This window comes from Adiantum capillus-veneris, chromosome 20 (assembly GCF_014529385.1).
Source record: "Adiantum capillus-veneris isolate H3 chromosome 20, ASM1452938v2, whole genome shotgun sequence".
Lineage (NCBI taxonomy): Eukaryota > Viridiplantae > Streptophyta > Polypodiopsida > Polypodiales > Pteridaceae > Adiantum > Adiantum capillus-veneris.
The window spans coordinates 85,525,165-85,537,264 of record NC_140950.1 but is presented as its reverse complement, the minus strand read 5'-3'; the positions used below and the strand labels follow the sequence as shown (position 1 = coordinate 85,537,264).

The window sequence follows — 12,100 nt, the reverse complement described above, 5'->3', positions numbered from 1 at the left end:
CCGAGCGTGATCTATGAGAGGGGCGAGTCGCCCTGTAGTGTCATCAAGCGATGCACAGAAATCCTTGCAAGGGGAGATCCAAAGTCAGGATGCGCAGACCGCCTACCAGATGTAATGAGAGCCCGGTGTTTCACTCACGCTCCTTATTCTAGGAGAGTTATTTATGCAAGGGCATAGTCCCATAGCCCATTAGAGATATTTTGTTAGTCAGTATCCCATTGTTGTTTAATGAGTGATAAGAAAAAAGGGAGGGGGGGGGGGGGGGGGGGAACCAAAATATTTAAAGTACCTGGGTGTGTGTGTGTGTGTGTGTGTGTGTGTGTGGGTGGGTGGGTGGGTGGGGATGTACACACACACACACATATATATATGTGTGTGTGTGTGTATATATATATATACGCGTATATGTATATATTTATTTATTTATGCTTTTATTTTTTTACTTTTTTTCCACATAAGATAACCTTTTACTTTAATTTGTCAGGTGTGGAAGCGAGATCCGTTGAATTTATCTAGATGTCAAATTAAAAGCTTCAAATATGGCATCAAAACTAGATAAATTCAATGGATCCGGCTTCCACACCTGGAAAATTAAAGTAAAAGGTTATCTTATGTAAGAAAACTTATGGGGAAGCAGGTACATCGGCTGTTGCAGTTACCAGGGCATTATCTACCGAGCCATTAGGAGAAAGTTGGACTCATTTTGGGGCCTTTTAGCTCTAGTGAGAGAATGCTCCTTAGCCAATAGGAAGAAGGCTAACGTTACGTTGAAAAAGCCTTTGTTCTTATTTTTAAAATGTCCATGAAAACCTTTTGGGTGAAATTATCCCTATCACTAGAAAAAGAAGGCGCTTGATAGTGACATCGTGCACAAGCGCCGAACGCCTTTTTATGACGCGCTGTTGCTATCCTATAAAGTTTGGTACTTGTACGTGTGCAACTCGCACACGCATCAATCACCTTTTCATGAGCTACTTGCAATTTGAATTTGAATGGATCGTACTGGATAACAATTGATAGGTACTATTAAAGACTAAGAAGAAGTCAGAACCAAGCGAATAGAGGCCCTTGAGGGGTCTCTGGGGCATCTACTCGCTTGGTTCTGACCTCATGAGGCCCTGAGGCTTAAAAATGCCATATGTTGAGCTAGAGACGTCGGATTTCAGCATTTTAAAGTGCTATCCTAAGTTTTTTTTACGTTTCGAATGCATTCGTGATATTCTTTTTGTATTTTGAAAACTTCTTTGATGTGTTTTATCTCATTGTACATCACATCACTCATTAAGATTCAGGAACATAGATTTTTGTGCACACTTAAGTTGGGCTCTCAAAAAGCATTATGTACGAGCATACATTCAAGTGATCGAGCAAACTTTTACGTATATACTATGCAAAATAGAATTCTAAAAAACTACTTTCATATTTTTCAAGATTACCTCTCTCTATGCTGAATTGGCGTTTCTTAAAGGGCCCAAAATTGAGTCCAACTTTCTCCTAATGAACAATGCAAGGGCGAGCAAGCATTAGGTATTATTTTGACATCTCTTGAAGATGATTTTATTCATTATCTGGATGACATGCAATCACTACATGGATGCAGCTAGAGAAGGTTTTGGTGCTAAAGCTAAGTATTCAATGATGAGTCTAAAGATGGAGTTGTACTCTCTTGCATCTGCACGCCCTTCAGGTTGCCATGGCCTACCCTCGTTGGCGCCCACCATAGGCCTTCAACCCGACATCTCATATCAGAGCATTAACCAATTTATTATTGAATAGCGAGCATCGAGCATTCGAGCGTTGAGCATTTAGATGAGAATGTGAATCAGCTTGTGAATAACCTCTTGCTTAAAGCCCAAAGGCTCAACAAAGGCATCCAATTGGAAGATAGTGTGAAAATTGAATAGAAAAAGAGCTTCTGTAATGGAGCAACAACACAAACGAAGCAGGCCGACGGTGCTGAAAGAGATTTGCTCACCGCGGGCTGAGGAGCGCGTAGTAGCAGGCAGCAGCGAGTCGACTTTTCACTTGCATGTCCCAGCAACCCATTTGATGCCGGTTATGCTTGGAGTGTTGCACGTCAACATGTTGGCTATCCCCTTTGCAAGCGGCAGTTCCCGTGAAAGCGCTTCGAGTTTTAGGCCCTCGGCAAAGCTCTGATACCAGTGATAAGCTTGAGAGTGTTGGGAGCGTTTTGATATGCCCACGCAGGGTTGCCGATCAAGATTGACACCTAATTCCTACAAGCACTGCAGGGCCTGCGTTTTGAGAAGCAATTGCCGCCCACTTGTAGTAATTGTCGCCCACAAGCTCTATGCCTTGGCAGCGTTTTCCTTTGGTTATCACCTTATCGCCCACCACTTGAATAATTTTGAAATGTTTCAAAACTTCCCCTTGATGTGGCCTTGGTAGTGTAGGCATTGTGAGAGGTAGCAATATGTTGATATGCTAGCAAAAGTGATGTATGGTTGTCTTCTGCAATGGCATTTTGAAATGCAACACCTAGCAGAGCCAACTTCGCCAGCTATTGCCCGGCTTAGGAACCGCTTGAGAGTGTTGGGAGAGTTTTGATATGCCCAATTAGTGACTACATAGGCATTGGGATTGTGCTTCTACCACAGCCTCGATAGATGTTTAAGCTTATCACATTTGGAGGACCTACACACAACTGGTAGTGTTGAGTCCGAATTTGATGCTTTCTTGATCTGCAACAAGTTTTTGGCAATTGAGAAAATAGAAACAAAAATCGATAAGCTTGAGAGCTATGGAGGATGATGGCATGCAGCCATGGCATGAGAGAAAGCAAAAGAAGAAGTGCAGAGAAGGAGAGAGAGATTCGACAATCAAAAACTCACGCTATGTTGATTATTTAAAACCCCTTTCACATGATATTAAGCAACTAACTAGAGTTGTTGCATGTACCTAAAGAAGCACTGGTGCATAACTCTTTATCACAAAAGGATGTTCCCACGTGTAATATTGGGCTTGAACCCAACAATGCTCTGATACCATAGTGATAAGCTTGAGAGCTATGAAGGATGATGGCGTGCAGCCATGGAATGAACGAAATCAGAAGAACGAGTGCAGAGAAAGAGAGAGAGAGATTCGACACTCAAAAACTCATGCTATGTTGATTATTTGGAACCTCTTTTACATTATATAAAGCAACTAACTAGAGTTGTTGCATGCACCTAAAAAAGCACCGGTACTCTTTATCACAAAAGGATGTTCCCACGGGTAATATTAGGCTTGAACCCAACAAGATGTGATAAGCTTGAGAGCTTATGGGGGATGATGTCGGGAGAAACCATGGCAAGCGTGCAAGGCAAGAGAACAAAGAGAGCTGGAGTCGTCAAAATAACAATATATTTGATTTAAAAAATCCTTGATACATATAAAGCTAAAAAACAACTTTCCATGCAAACTATGTCTCCTAATTGCATGCCTTATGAGGCGATTCCCACGGGGAGGGCTTGACACCTAACAATCCCCCCCTCACGTTCGAACTAGACAGACCACTCATCATACCTCGAGTTTTTGGTGTACTCGTCAACCGTGAGTTTTAGGTTCTCTCACAACCAAGGATTTCTCATGTATCCATAACCTAGTGCTATGATAGTATAACCCCCCTTGAGCAGATAGGGTGTAGATCAAAAATTAGCTACCAATAAATGGAGTTTCATTGCCAAACCTTGGGTTTCGGGTGTACCCAATAACCTCACGATAAGCAGGACAAAAAATGGGCTAAGAACAAATATTTTTGGGAGGTCTTACCACTTATGTGTGGCAGTGTAACCCGTACAAAGTTTTTGGCATGACAGTAATTGATAATAGACAAGCTAAAAGATAAGAGACAAGCTAAAAGAACGCTTTGACTGTAAATATGGGATTGCGTTGACAACAGACATAACTATAATGAATCTAGGACACTGAGCAAGTAAAAATAATAATTTGTGAAGTTTGATACCACAATCTTAAAGTAAATCTTTTTGTTTTGCATGTGTTGAGTGACCAACTCGTTGTGGCAAACCTGTTGATTTGTGCGGTCTTTCTTCCTCGAAAATTGGCAGCTTAACACCAATAGGATAATCACGTTGATAATTCTTTATCATTTCTCTGCCTTGCTGTTTATTTGTCGATAATCATTACGTATCTTTTCTCTCAAAGCCTTTGTTGTGGCAACATCTAGCTTGCAAACCATATTGGAGAATTTGTCCTCTTGCATATGGAACACATATGAAGCGTTCTCAATAAGATTACCCCTCATTGGATCCAAAACATCTTCATTAGGAAGACACGTTGAGCCTTTTAAATCGCTAGCAAATCTCCAATGTTTTAGTGGAAACCCACTATCGAAGGCATTTTGAGATGCCATAAGAATTGTGGCTTTTAAATTCCGAGTCAATGCTTGCCGAGATTCTGCAAATCTGGAATTCACAGTTTGTTGAGCTTGAAAGTAAATCGTCTCAAGAGCATCAACCAATTTGTTGTTGAATAGCGAGCGTCTAGCATTCGAACGCGAGCATTTAGATGAGGATGTGAATAACCTCTTGCTTAAAGCCCAATGGCTCAACAAAGGCGGCCAATTGCAAGATAGTGTGAAAATTAAATAGAAAATGAGCTTCTGTAATGGAGCAACAGCACAAACGAAACAGGCCGACGGCGCTGAAAAAGATTTGCTCACCGCGGGCTAAGGAGCGCGTAGTAGCAGGCAACAGCGAGTCGACTTTTCACTTGCATGCCGAGGCGACCCGTTTGATGCCGGTTATGCTTGGAGTGCTGCACGTCAACATGTTGGCTTTCCACTCTGCAAGCAGCAGTTCCCGCGAAGTGCTTCGAGCTTTAGGCCCTCGGCAAAGCTATGATACTAGTGATAAGCTTGAGAGCTTGTGGGGGATGATGCCGGGGAGAAACCATGGCAAGCGTGCAGCAAGGCAAGAGAACGAGAGAGCTGGAGTATACACAATAACACTATATTTGATTAAACAAATCCTTGATAAATATAAAGCTAAAAAACAACTTTCCATGCAAACTATGTCTCCTAAGTGCATGCCTTATAGGCAATTCCCACGGGCAGGGTTTGACACCTAACACAATATGTGTGTGTGTGTGTGTGTGTGTGTGTGTGTGTGTGTGTGTGTGTGCGTGCGCGCGCATATGTGTATATAATATATATATCTATATATATACATATACACACATATATATATATACATATACATATATATATATACACACACACACATATATATATATATATATACACACACACATATATATATATATATATATATATGTATATGTGGGGGGAGAGAGAGAGAGAGAGAGAGAGAGAGGGAGAAAAAAAAAAGCTCACACTAGAAGCTTGCTCCAAAAAGATTTGGAGCGAGCTTTATTTGTTACATATGAATCTTAAGCAAAAAGAGGTAAAAAGTTTTATCCAAGAGGAAAAAAAGCTCGCTCCAAACATCAACTCTTCGAGCACTAGTATTCAATACAAAGCGCCCAACACAAAAGTGATGTTCTATGATCCACTTTAACTGAACATTCATAAAGACTAATGTACTCTATAGGGCATTAATTTTTTCCATCCAAGAGCCACTAAAGATAAGGTCATCACATACAAACGACACAATAGCCATCCACCAAACACTTACATAGAGATTAGAGTTTGCATGTGTGTTGCAAACCTTGGCAAATAAATCAATCATAATTCCTTTAACGACACCTCACGCTTCAGTCAAGTTGTAGAGTATCTTTAAAGTTATCAACGTTACTCCAAAAATAGCATGCAGTTTGTTCTATTAATAATGCGCCTTCTATAGTGTTTACATGTGTCTCATGTAGAGTCATTGGTGAATGTCATATATTGTTCAGTATTTAAGCTTCCTTTCATAGCACATGGCTTGTTGCTATCTATTCTAAATTCTTGCGGATCACTACTTTTTATTCTCTAAAGTTTGCATTTTTGCTAGTCTGCAAGGATTTCTATCTTTGCAATTTTTACTTACCACCCCATTCCTAGGTATAAGACATAATCCTAGTTCTAACACACTATCAAAGTATTAACTTTGTTATGGGAAGTCTCCAAATTTATTGTTTGACACACCCCTTCGAAGACAAATTCTAGACATATGATGTTCGTAGAGTGCACAAAATTGAGTAAAGATAAAAAATTTAAGAAATTTAGAAGCACAAACAAATTGCATTAGATTTTTCGCATAGAGCTCAAAAAGTATGCCAGCAATATCATGTGGTGGTTGCTAGTTTGGGATACAACCCTTAGATCCTATACCATTTGACTTTTGTAAAAGGGATTTACAATGATTGGAATGTGGGTATTATTGTTACCATATACATGTGGTAGCGATGTGTGTGAACACACTAGGATCGTTGGGACATTTTTTTCCCTCTTTAAGAGGTTTTTTCCCCGTGCATTGTATATACGCCCATCACTCTAGGGCTATCTATCTTTCTATTACACACTAAGTAATACACTCTTTTTTGTGTGCCTTGAGCTTCCTTCGTCTTCTCCAAGCTGTGTGCGTTTCCCTGCAACCCTAATTCCAATAATTGGTATCAAAGCAAGTCACGCCCTCCCGGGCTTAGTCGTCAATGTCACCAGAACACCCCTGGTCGTTTTCTCAGATTTCAACGATCTTTGGCAAACGTCATCAAGTCGACATAAAATTTGGGTAAGCTCATGTCTACTCAGAATTTCATTTCGGGCTCATTTCGACCTTCGTTTCATCTACAGCCAGGTCTGCACAAGCAATTTCATCATTTTGTGTAGAATTTTTGTCAATGCCAGTTACTGCATAACAGGTCTCATAAAGTCTACTGCGGGTTGTGCTATATTACATATGTTGGTCTCACTCAGATTCTCCTCATTTCGGATAGTTCACATTAGATGCAGGCATTTTCCATGGCTAACAACACAAATGTGTTCAAGATGTTTACTGTTGTAGACAAATTGGATGGAGACAATTACCCTATGTGGGATTACATGATGCAACATGTACTTGTATCAAAGAGAGTTTGGAACATTGTGTAGGACATTGATGTACGTCCTGGTATTGTGGATACAGGCAATGTTGAAGATGCTCCAAGTTTTGCTGCCAAGGTTGCTGTTGTTAGATCTATTTTGCCTACGGTTGAGCAGGCTTGTTGGGATGTAAGAGATATGCAGGCTCATGCATTAATTGCATTGTCTGTGAAGCGCAGTATCACTCCTCACATCCGTTCAGCAAAATCTACAAAACAAGATTAGGATGTTCTAATAGGTCTTTATGCAAGCCGTAATGATGCTAAAATTACTTTGCTACGTAAAGAGCTAAAATCGAAGGTTATGCATGAGGAAGATGAAATGGACACTTTCCTTGCTAGTGTCAAGGATGTTAATGAGCAACTAATTTATGTAGGAGAAGTCATTTCTGACAGTTTACTTTTGCAAACTGTTCATGATGCTTTGCCAGATTCTTACCAGACTTTTGCTAGTACTTGGAGACTTATGACCCAAGGAAATATTGAACCTCAAGACCTTGTCAAGCTCCACATAGTACATAGTGCATTAGAAAAATACATCTTTTTTGTAATTTTCTTATCCATCATAATGTAGTGCACTCATCTCTGTAGGCTGTAGTGCATTCGACAATTGCCCTTTCCTTAAAAATGGCAAGAAAGGTTATAACCTTGATACTTTACAAACAAACTCTACAAACAAGGTGGCAAAGACAAAGTACAAAGAAGTTCGAATAACAAATGTGATCAACTTCAAGCTCAGCAACTAGTCTTAAAAGAGTTGGTCTATTGATAAGGCTTTGGCTTCTCACCTTGCGGGTTGTGAGTTCAAATCCCCCGTTGGGTCCTCTCTAGAGGGACACCTTGTGCTCACTTGGTGTTTACATTGCTAGGGCTCTTGCCGTTGTGAACTCAAGTGCATCCTTCTCTTGGGGTGGGTCCCCCGATGAGGAGGTTCCTAGCTGCCGTTCGCAGCACGTGGTGCATCAATTAGGTGGCCATGGTGATGCCTAAGCGTGGCTCTTGCCCGATGGTACGCAACCCTTGCCCGACTATGTTTCATGGCGAAAACTCTTCACAAAAACTCACAGCATTAATGATTTAACAATGAACTAAAAGGACTAACACACTTGCATAAGCCATATAACCAAGGCACACAAAGGCACAGAATAATGGAGCTGGGCTAATTTCTATATTCATCTTATTTCTTTGAAAAGTGACATAAAGATAAATACCAAACGGCAGCTCTTACAAGTTATACAGAAGAGATGGGCAACTTAGGGAGAAACTACAAGCAAGCACTCAACTTAAGAGGCACTCACAACAGACATAATTCCAAACTGTTATGACAAAGGGATAAGAGGACTGACCATATATCTGAAACACTAGTACAAGCTGATTATACAAAATCTTACATTCTCACACGTAGGCCTTAAGGCGTAAGAGAAACTTAAAACATTGTAGGAACAATCCCACGAGACCTCCAAATATCTATCCGACAAGTCTTGAACTCAAGACCTGATACTCCACAGGGAACCAGGATAACCAATCAGTAAATTACTTGGGTGAGAGGATGCCAAAATATTTGCTTTCTTATCAGGCAGCGAAACCCAATTTGCATATCACCTCTACTTATGCACAGCTGTGGTACCAAAAGGCAAGTCTAATCATCAAGCTCTGTGCACTCAGCTACTTCATGAACTTGAGTGTTAACACGCCCTCGCATTCGTAGCTCTTGAATCTCAACTTTAAGCATGGGATCACACACGAGCCGCTCCATGACTAATGGCTTTGGACAACCTGGCATACATACAGGCAAGAGAGATCTTCGATTCAAAGCACTTGCAAAGCTTGCAAGCACTTGTAAAGCCTGTCAAAACAGCACAAAGAATCCATGAAATTTAAGGGACTTTTACCAGCTGCAGCACATGGACATGGGCGCGCTTTGTTTTTGTATTGCTTCAAGTAGTTCATCACTGCCTCTTTATCGTATATATGCATGCAATCCGAACTGCATAACGAAGAATAGCACAAGGTTAAAGAGTTGCCAAGCAGAATGCATAATAATATTAAAAGAAGAGTGCATCTTTGATTAAACCTGCGCACGGGATTGTCAAGGTGAATGACTTCCTTTCCAGATATGGGACATTTTGTGTTAACAACATTAAACTGAGTGTTGTACATAATCAAGTCTTCTTTTTCTTGACCGGGCATTGGCTCGCCCGCATGATGTACTTTCTGTTACAAGTAGCACAGAAGGTTGCTCAATGTGCTCCTATTCATAAGTCAATAATGTGCTGACACAAAATTACATACCCAAACCGCCTCTTGAAACTGCTTATACAAAACATGCTGCTCAGGCTGCACGTACGACTGCGCCTTGATATTCTCGGCTCGTTCTGATAAGAGAGTCTCAAAATCTGTGGTCTTCAAAGGGCAATCCATAGTAAAAGTTTGAGAAATTCAAATGGTGGAAAGATGGCAAAGATTGTATGGAAGAGGAAATACATCTTCTCCAATAGTGTACTCATCTCGTAAAGAGTGCAAAGCTTTATTGTGGCAATCAAACTCTTCCATCAACTCAATCATCTCCTTCGTAGCCTCTCCCAACTCTTCAACCTGTTGATACAAATTTCAAAAGAAACAAATAAATGTGTGGTAGAAGTGAAATGAACTACTGCGGGTCACTGTTGGGGAAAACTTAGCCTTGAGCTTGATAAAATCAAGATTAGCGAGTTGCAAACCATGATAAGGGAAGAAAAAACATACAGGAAAATAATTTAAATATTGTGAAAATTTGGAAAATTCCAATAGTATCTCCGGTTTGCATCTTTAGAGGGAGGAGACCTGGTCGTTTAGAAGAAAAGACTTTTCCGGACACTGGTCCAGGTTGATATTTCTTTTAGAATGGGACAATCATTGCCAACATTAATCAGGAGCTTTAGCCACAAAAGTTAGATTTTATGAGCAAACGTGTCAAGGCCTTGATACCAACCTTGCTGACATACTATCCATGATATTCAACATTGATGTCTTGCCTGACATTGTTTTGGACTCTCTCTCTCTCTCTCTCTCTCTCTCTCTCTCTCTCTCTCTCTCTCTCTCTCTCTGTGTGGCGTGACATAGGAGCCGTCCTTTTGTATACTAATGTATATGTATATGATGCCCCTACTGTCAGAGATCTCCATTGTATCAGTTCACCCCCCCCTTTGTGTCCCCTTTGTATTAGCTTTCACACCACCCCTACCCCCCTTTTTCTTTTCAATTCTTTGTACTTTTTGTACCCAGACCTGGTATTAGATTCACCACATGTAACCTTTTGGTCTCATAGGTCATTTTGGCCTTTTGAAGACGTGAATAATACATTTCATTTCATTCTCTCTCTCTCTCTCTCTCTCTCTCTCTCTCTCTCTCTCTCTCTCTCTCTCTGTGTGTGTGTGTGTGTGTGTGTGTGTGTGTGTGTGTGTGTGTGTGTGCGCGCGCGCGCGCACACGCACGCGTGTGCAGCCACGAGCCTTGGCCAACTCCAGGAGGGATAGATGACCCTTGAATAGGAGACATCAGATGACTTTCTGCAAGAGTAAACTCAGTAAAACAATCAAAAGCGCTCTCTCTCTCTCTCTCTCTGCTAACAAGCCCCCCCTTTGCGCCACCTGCCAGCCCCTCGCGCTTCTCCCCCCCCTTCCCCCACCATTAACTGGCTGAATCCCCCCCCCCCCCCCCCTTCTCGAGTTACCTCGGCTTCCACGCCATGGTCTCCCTCCATTGGGCTACCCATTGACACCTTTCACATGGTCTCCCCAGTTGCTGCAGCCCGCCTCCCTCTCAACATGAAGTTCTCGATCACCAACAAGCGGATATCAACACTTGAGGTTGAAGTGAAGGAGTGGAAGAAAGAGATGGATGCAACCTTTCTTTGAAAGGTGGAGGAATGGAAAGAGGAGAAGAGGAACCTATGCCAAAGGATTTCTCGTGTCGAAGAGCAAGCGGCTTCACAAGAAGCCACAATCCGAACTCTCCAAGGTGAACTTCTTGCAGCAAAAAGTGGGCGGCTCGAAGAAGGCAAAATTCAGTCATCCATGATGGAAGAATTAAATACTATGAGAGAAGAAATACGGGTTATCAAGGAAGATGAGGAAAAGAAGTCATGGGCCGCGATCATCTCCACAACACAAAAGAAAGTAGAGGAGGCCGAAAAATGGATTGAGGTCGCCAAGAAAGGGAAAGGTAAGGAAGCTCCAAGTACACCCACTCTTATTAACATGACCCTCGAAGAGGAACAAAGAAGGAGGATGCAAGCTCTATATGTGAGGGTAACCGGCCTCAAGGACATAAACAATGTGGAAAAAGAGGTCACAAGCTTCACATCCATGATGGGGGTGGACAAGCCTTCACACACAAAGGCATGGAGAACAATCACCTTTCTCTATACTAGATGATGATATATGGGATTTTTCTAGGGATGGTGATACCATCCTCCTAGGGCGAACGCGCAACTCTCCGATAGTCTTCTACGACACTTCAGATGAGATGCTTAGAGAGTTGGATGTGGGCGAGTTGGGGCTTGACAAATGCTCACATGGCAAAGAGCAGACGTAGTATGGGAGATACCTCACGGAGATGACGACTACACATGGGTTAGCCATACTTAATGGCTTACAACAATTTCCTAGAGCAGCCGGTTTCACATGCTTTCCACACAAACACGGGCCAATACAGGGGACTATGTTATGTCACAGCCGAGCTTTATTTCTTGTATTCAAGATTTCATTGTGGGAGCCAGATCAGTGGGCGTAGCAGTGGATCATGCTCTTTTGTCATTGTCCGTTTCATTTCAGTATAGTAAAGCCCAGACATCAGGAGGCAAGTCACATACCCGTTATACATTTACACCAAAGACGGACTCGGTTTATACAAAGGAGATCTATAGCCATCTACGCATAGCTGGTCCTGGCCTCTCAATGGAGGAGTGTACCACTTTAATGACTAAGACACTGCATGGTGCAGCATCAGAGGCATACCCACACACTCAGCTGGGTCGGAGGCGACATTTTGGGAGCATGCCCCAAAATAGTTGGTATGA

The 12,100-nt window shown here is 41.8% G+C and overlaps 2 protein-coding genes across 3 annotated transcripts in view; both read right to left on the bottom strand.

Moving 5' to 3' along the window:
- Window positions 1-3,846: 3,846 nt before the first annotated feature.
- On the bottom strand, window positions 3,847-4,809 carry LOC147432856 (uncharacterized). The gene is made up of 2 exons (XM_086491666.1): window positions 4,682-4,809; window positions 3,847-4,502 (listed from the first exon to the last, which is right to left on the bottom strand). The coding sequence occupies exons 1-2, from the start codon at window positions 4,735-4,737 to the stop codon at window positions 4,106-4,108; spliced, it is 453 nt and encodes a 150-aa protein (XP_086347792.1). The 5' UTR covers window positions 4,738-4,809; the 3' UTR covers window positions 3,847-4,105.
- Window positions 4,810-8,187: 3,378 nt separating this feature from the next.
- The window catches only part of HPY2 (RING/U-box superfamily protein), a 28,221-nt gene continuing 24,308 nt past the window's right edge, over window positions 8,188-12,100 (bottom strand). The window contains exons 3-8 of one of the 2 annotated variants that reach the window (XM_086491665.1): window positions 9,526-9,636; window positions 9,334-9,444; window positions 9,116-9,255; window positions 8,934-9,028; window positions 8,644-8,817; window positions 8,188-8,535 (exon numbers count right to left, since the gene is read on the bottom strand). In XM_086491665.1, coding sequence (XP_086347791.1) covers window positions 8,681-8,817; window positions 8,934-9,028; window positions 9,116-9,255; window positions 9,334-9,444; window positions 9,526-9,636 — 594 coding nt within the window. In that variant the 3' untranslated portion in view covers window positions 8,188-8,535; window positions 8,644-8,680. Of the gene's footprint in view, window positions 8,818-8,933; window positions 9,029-9,115; window positions 9,256-9,333; window positions 9,445-9,525; window positions 9,637-12,100 lie in introns of both variants that reach the window. The other variant, XM_086491664.1, reaches the window with a different exon arrangement.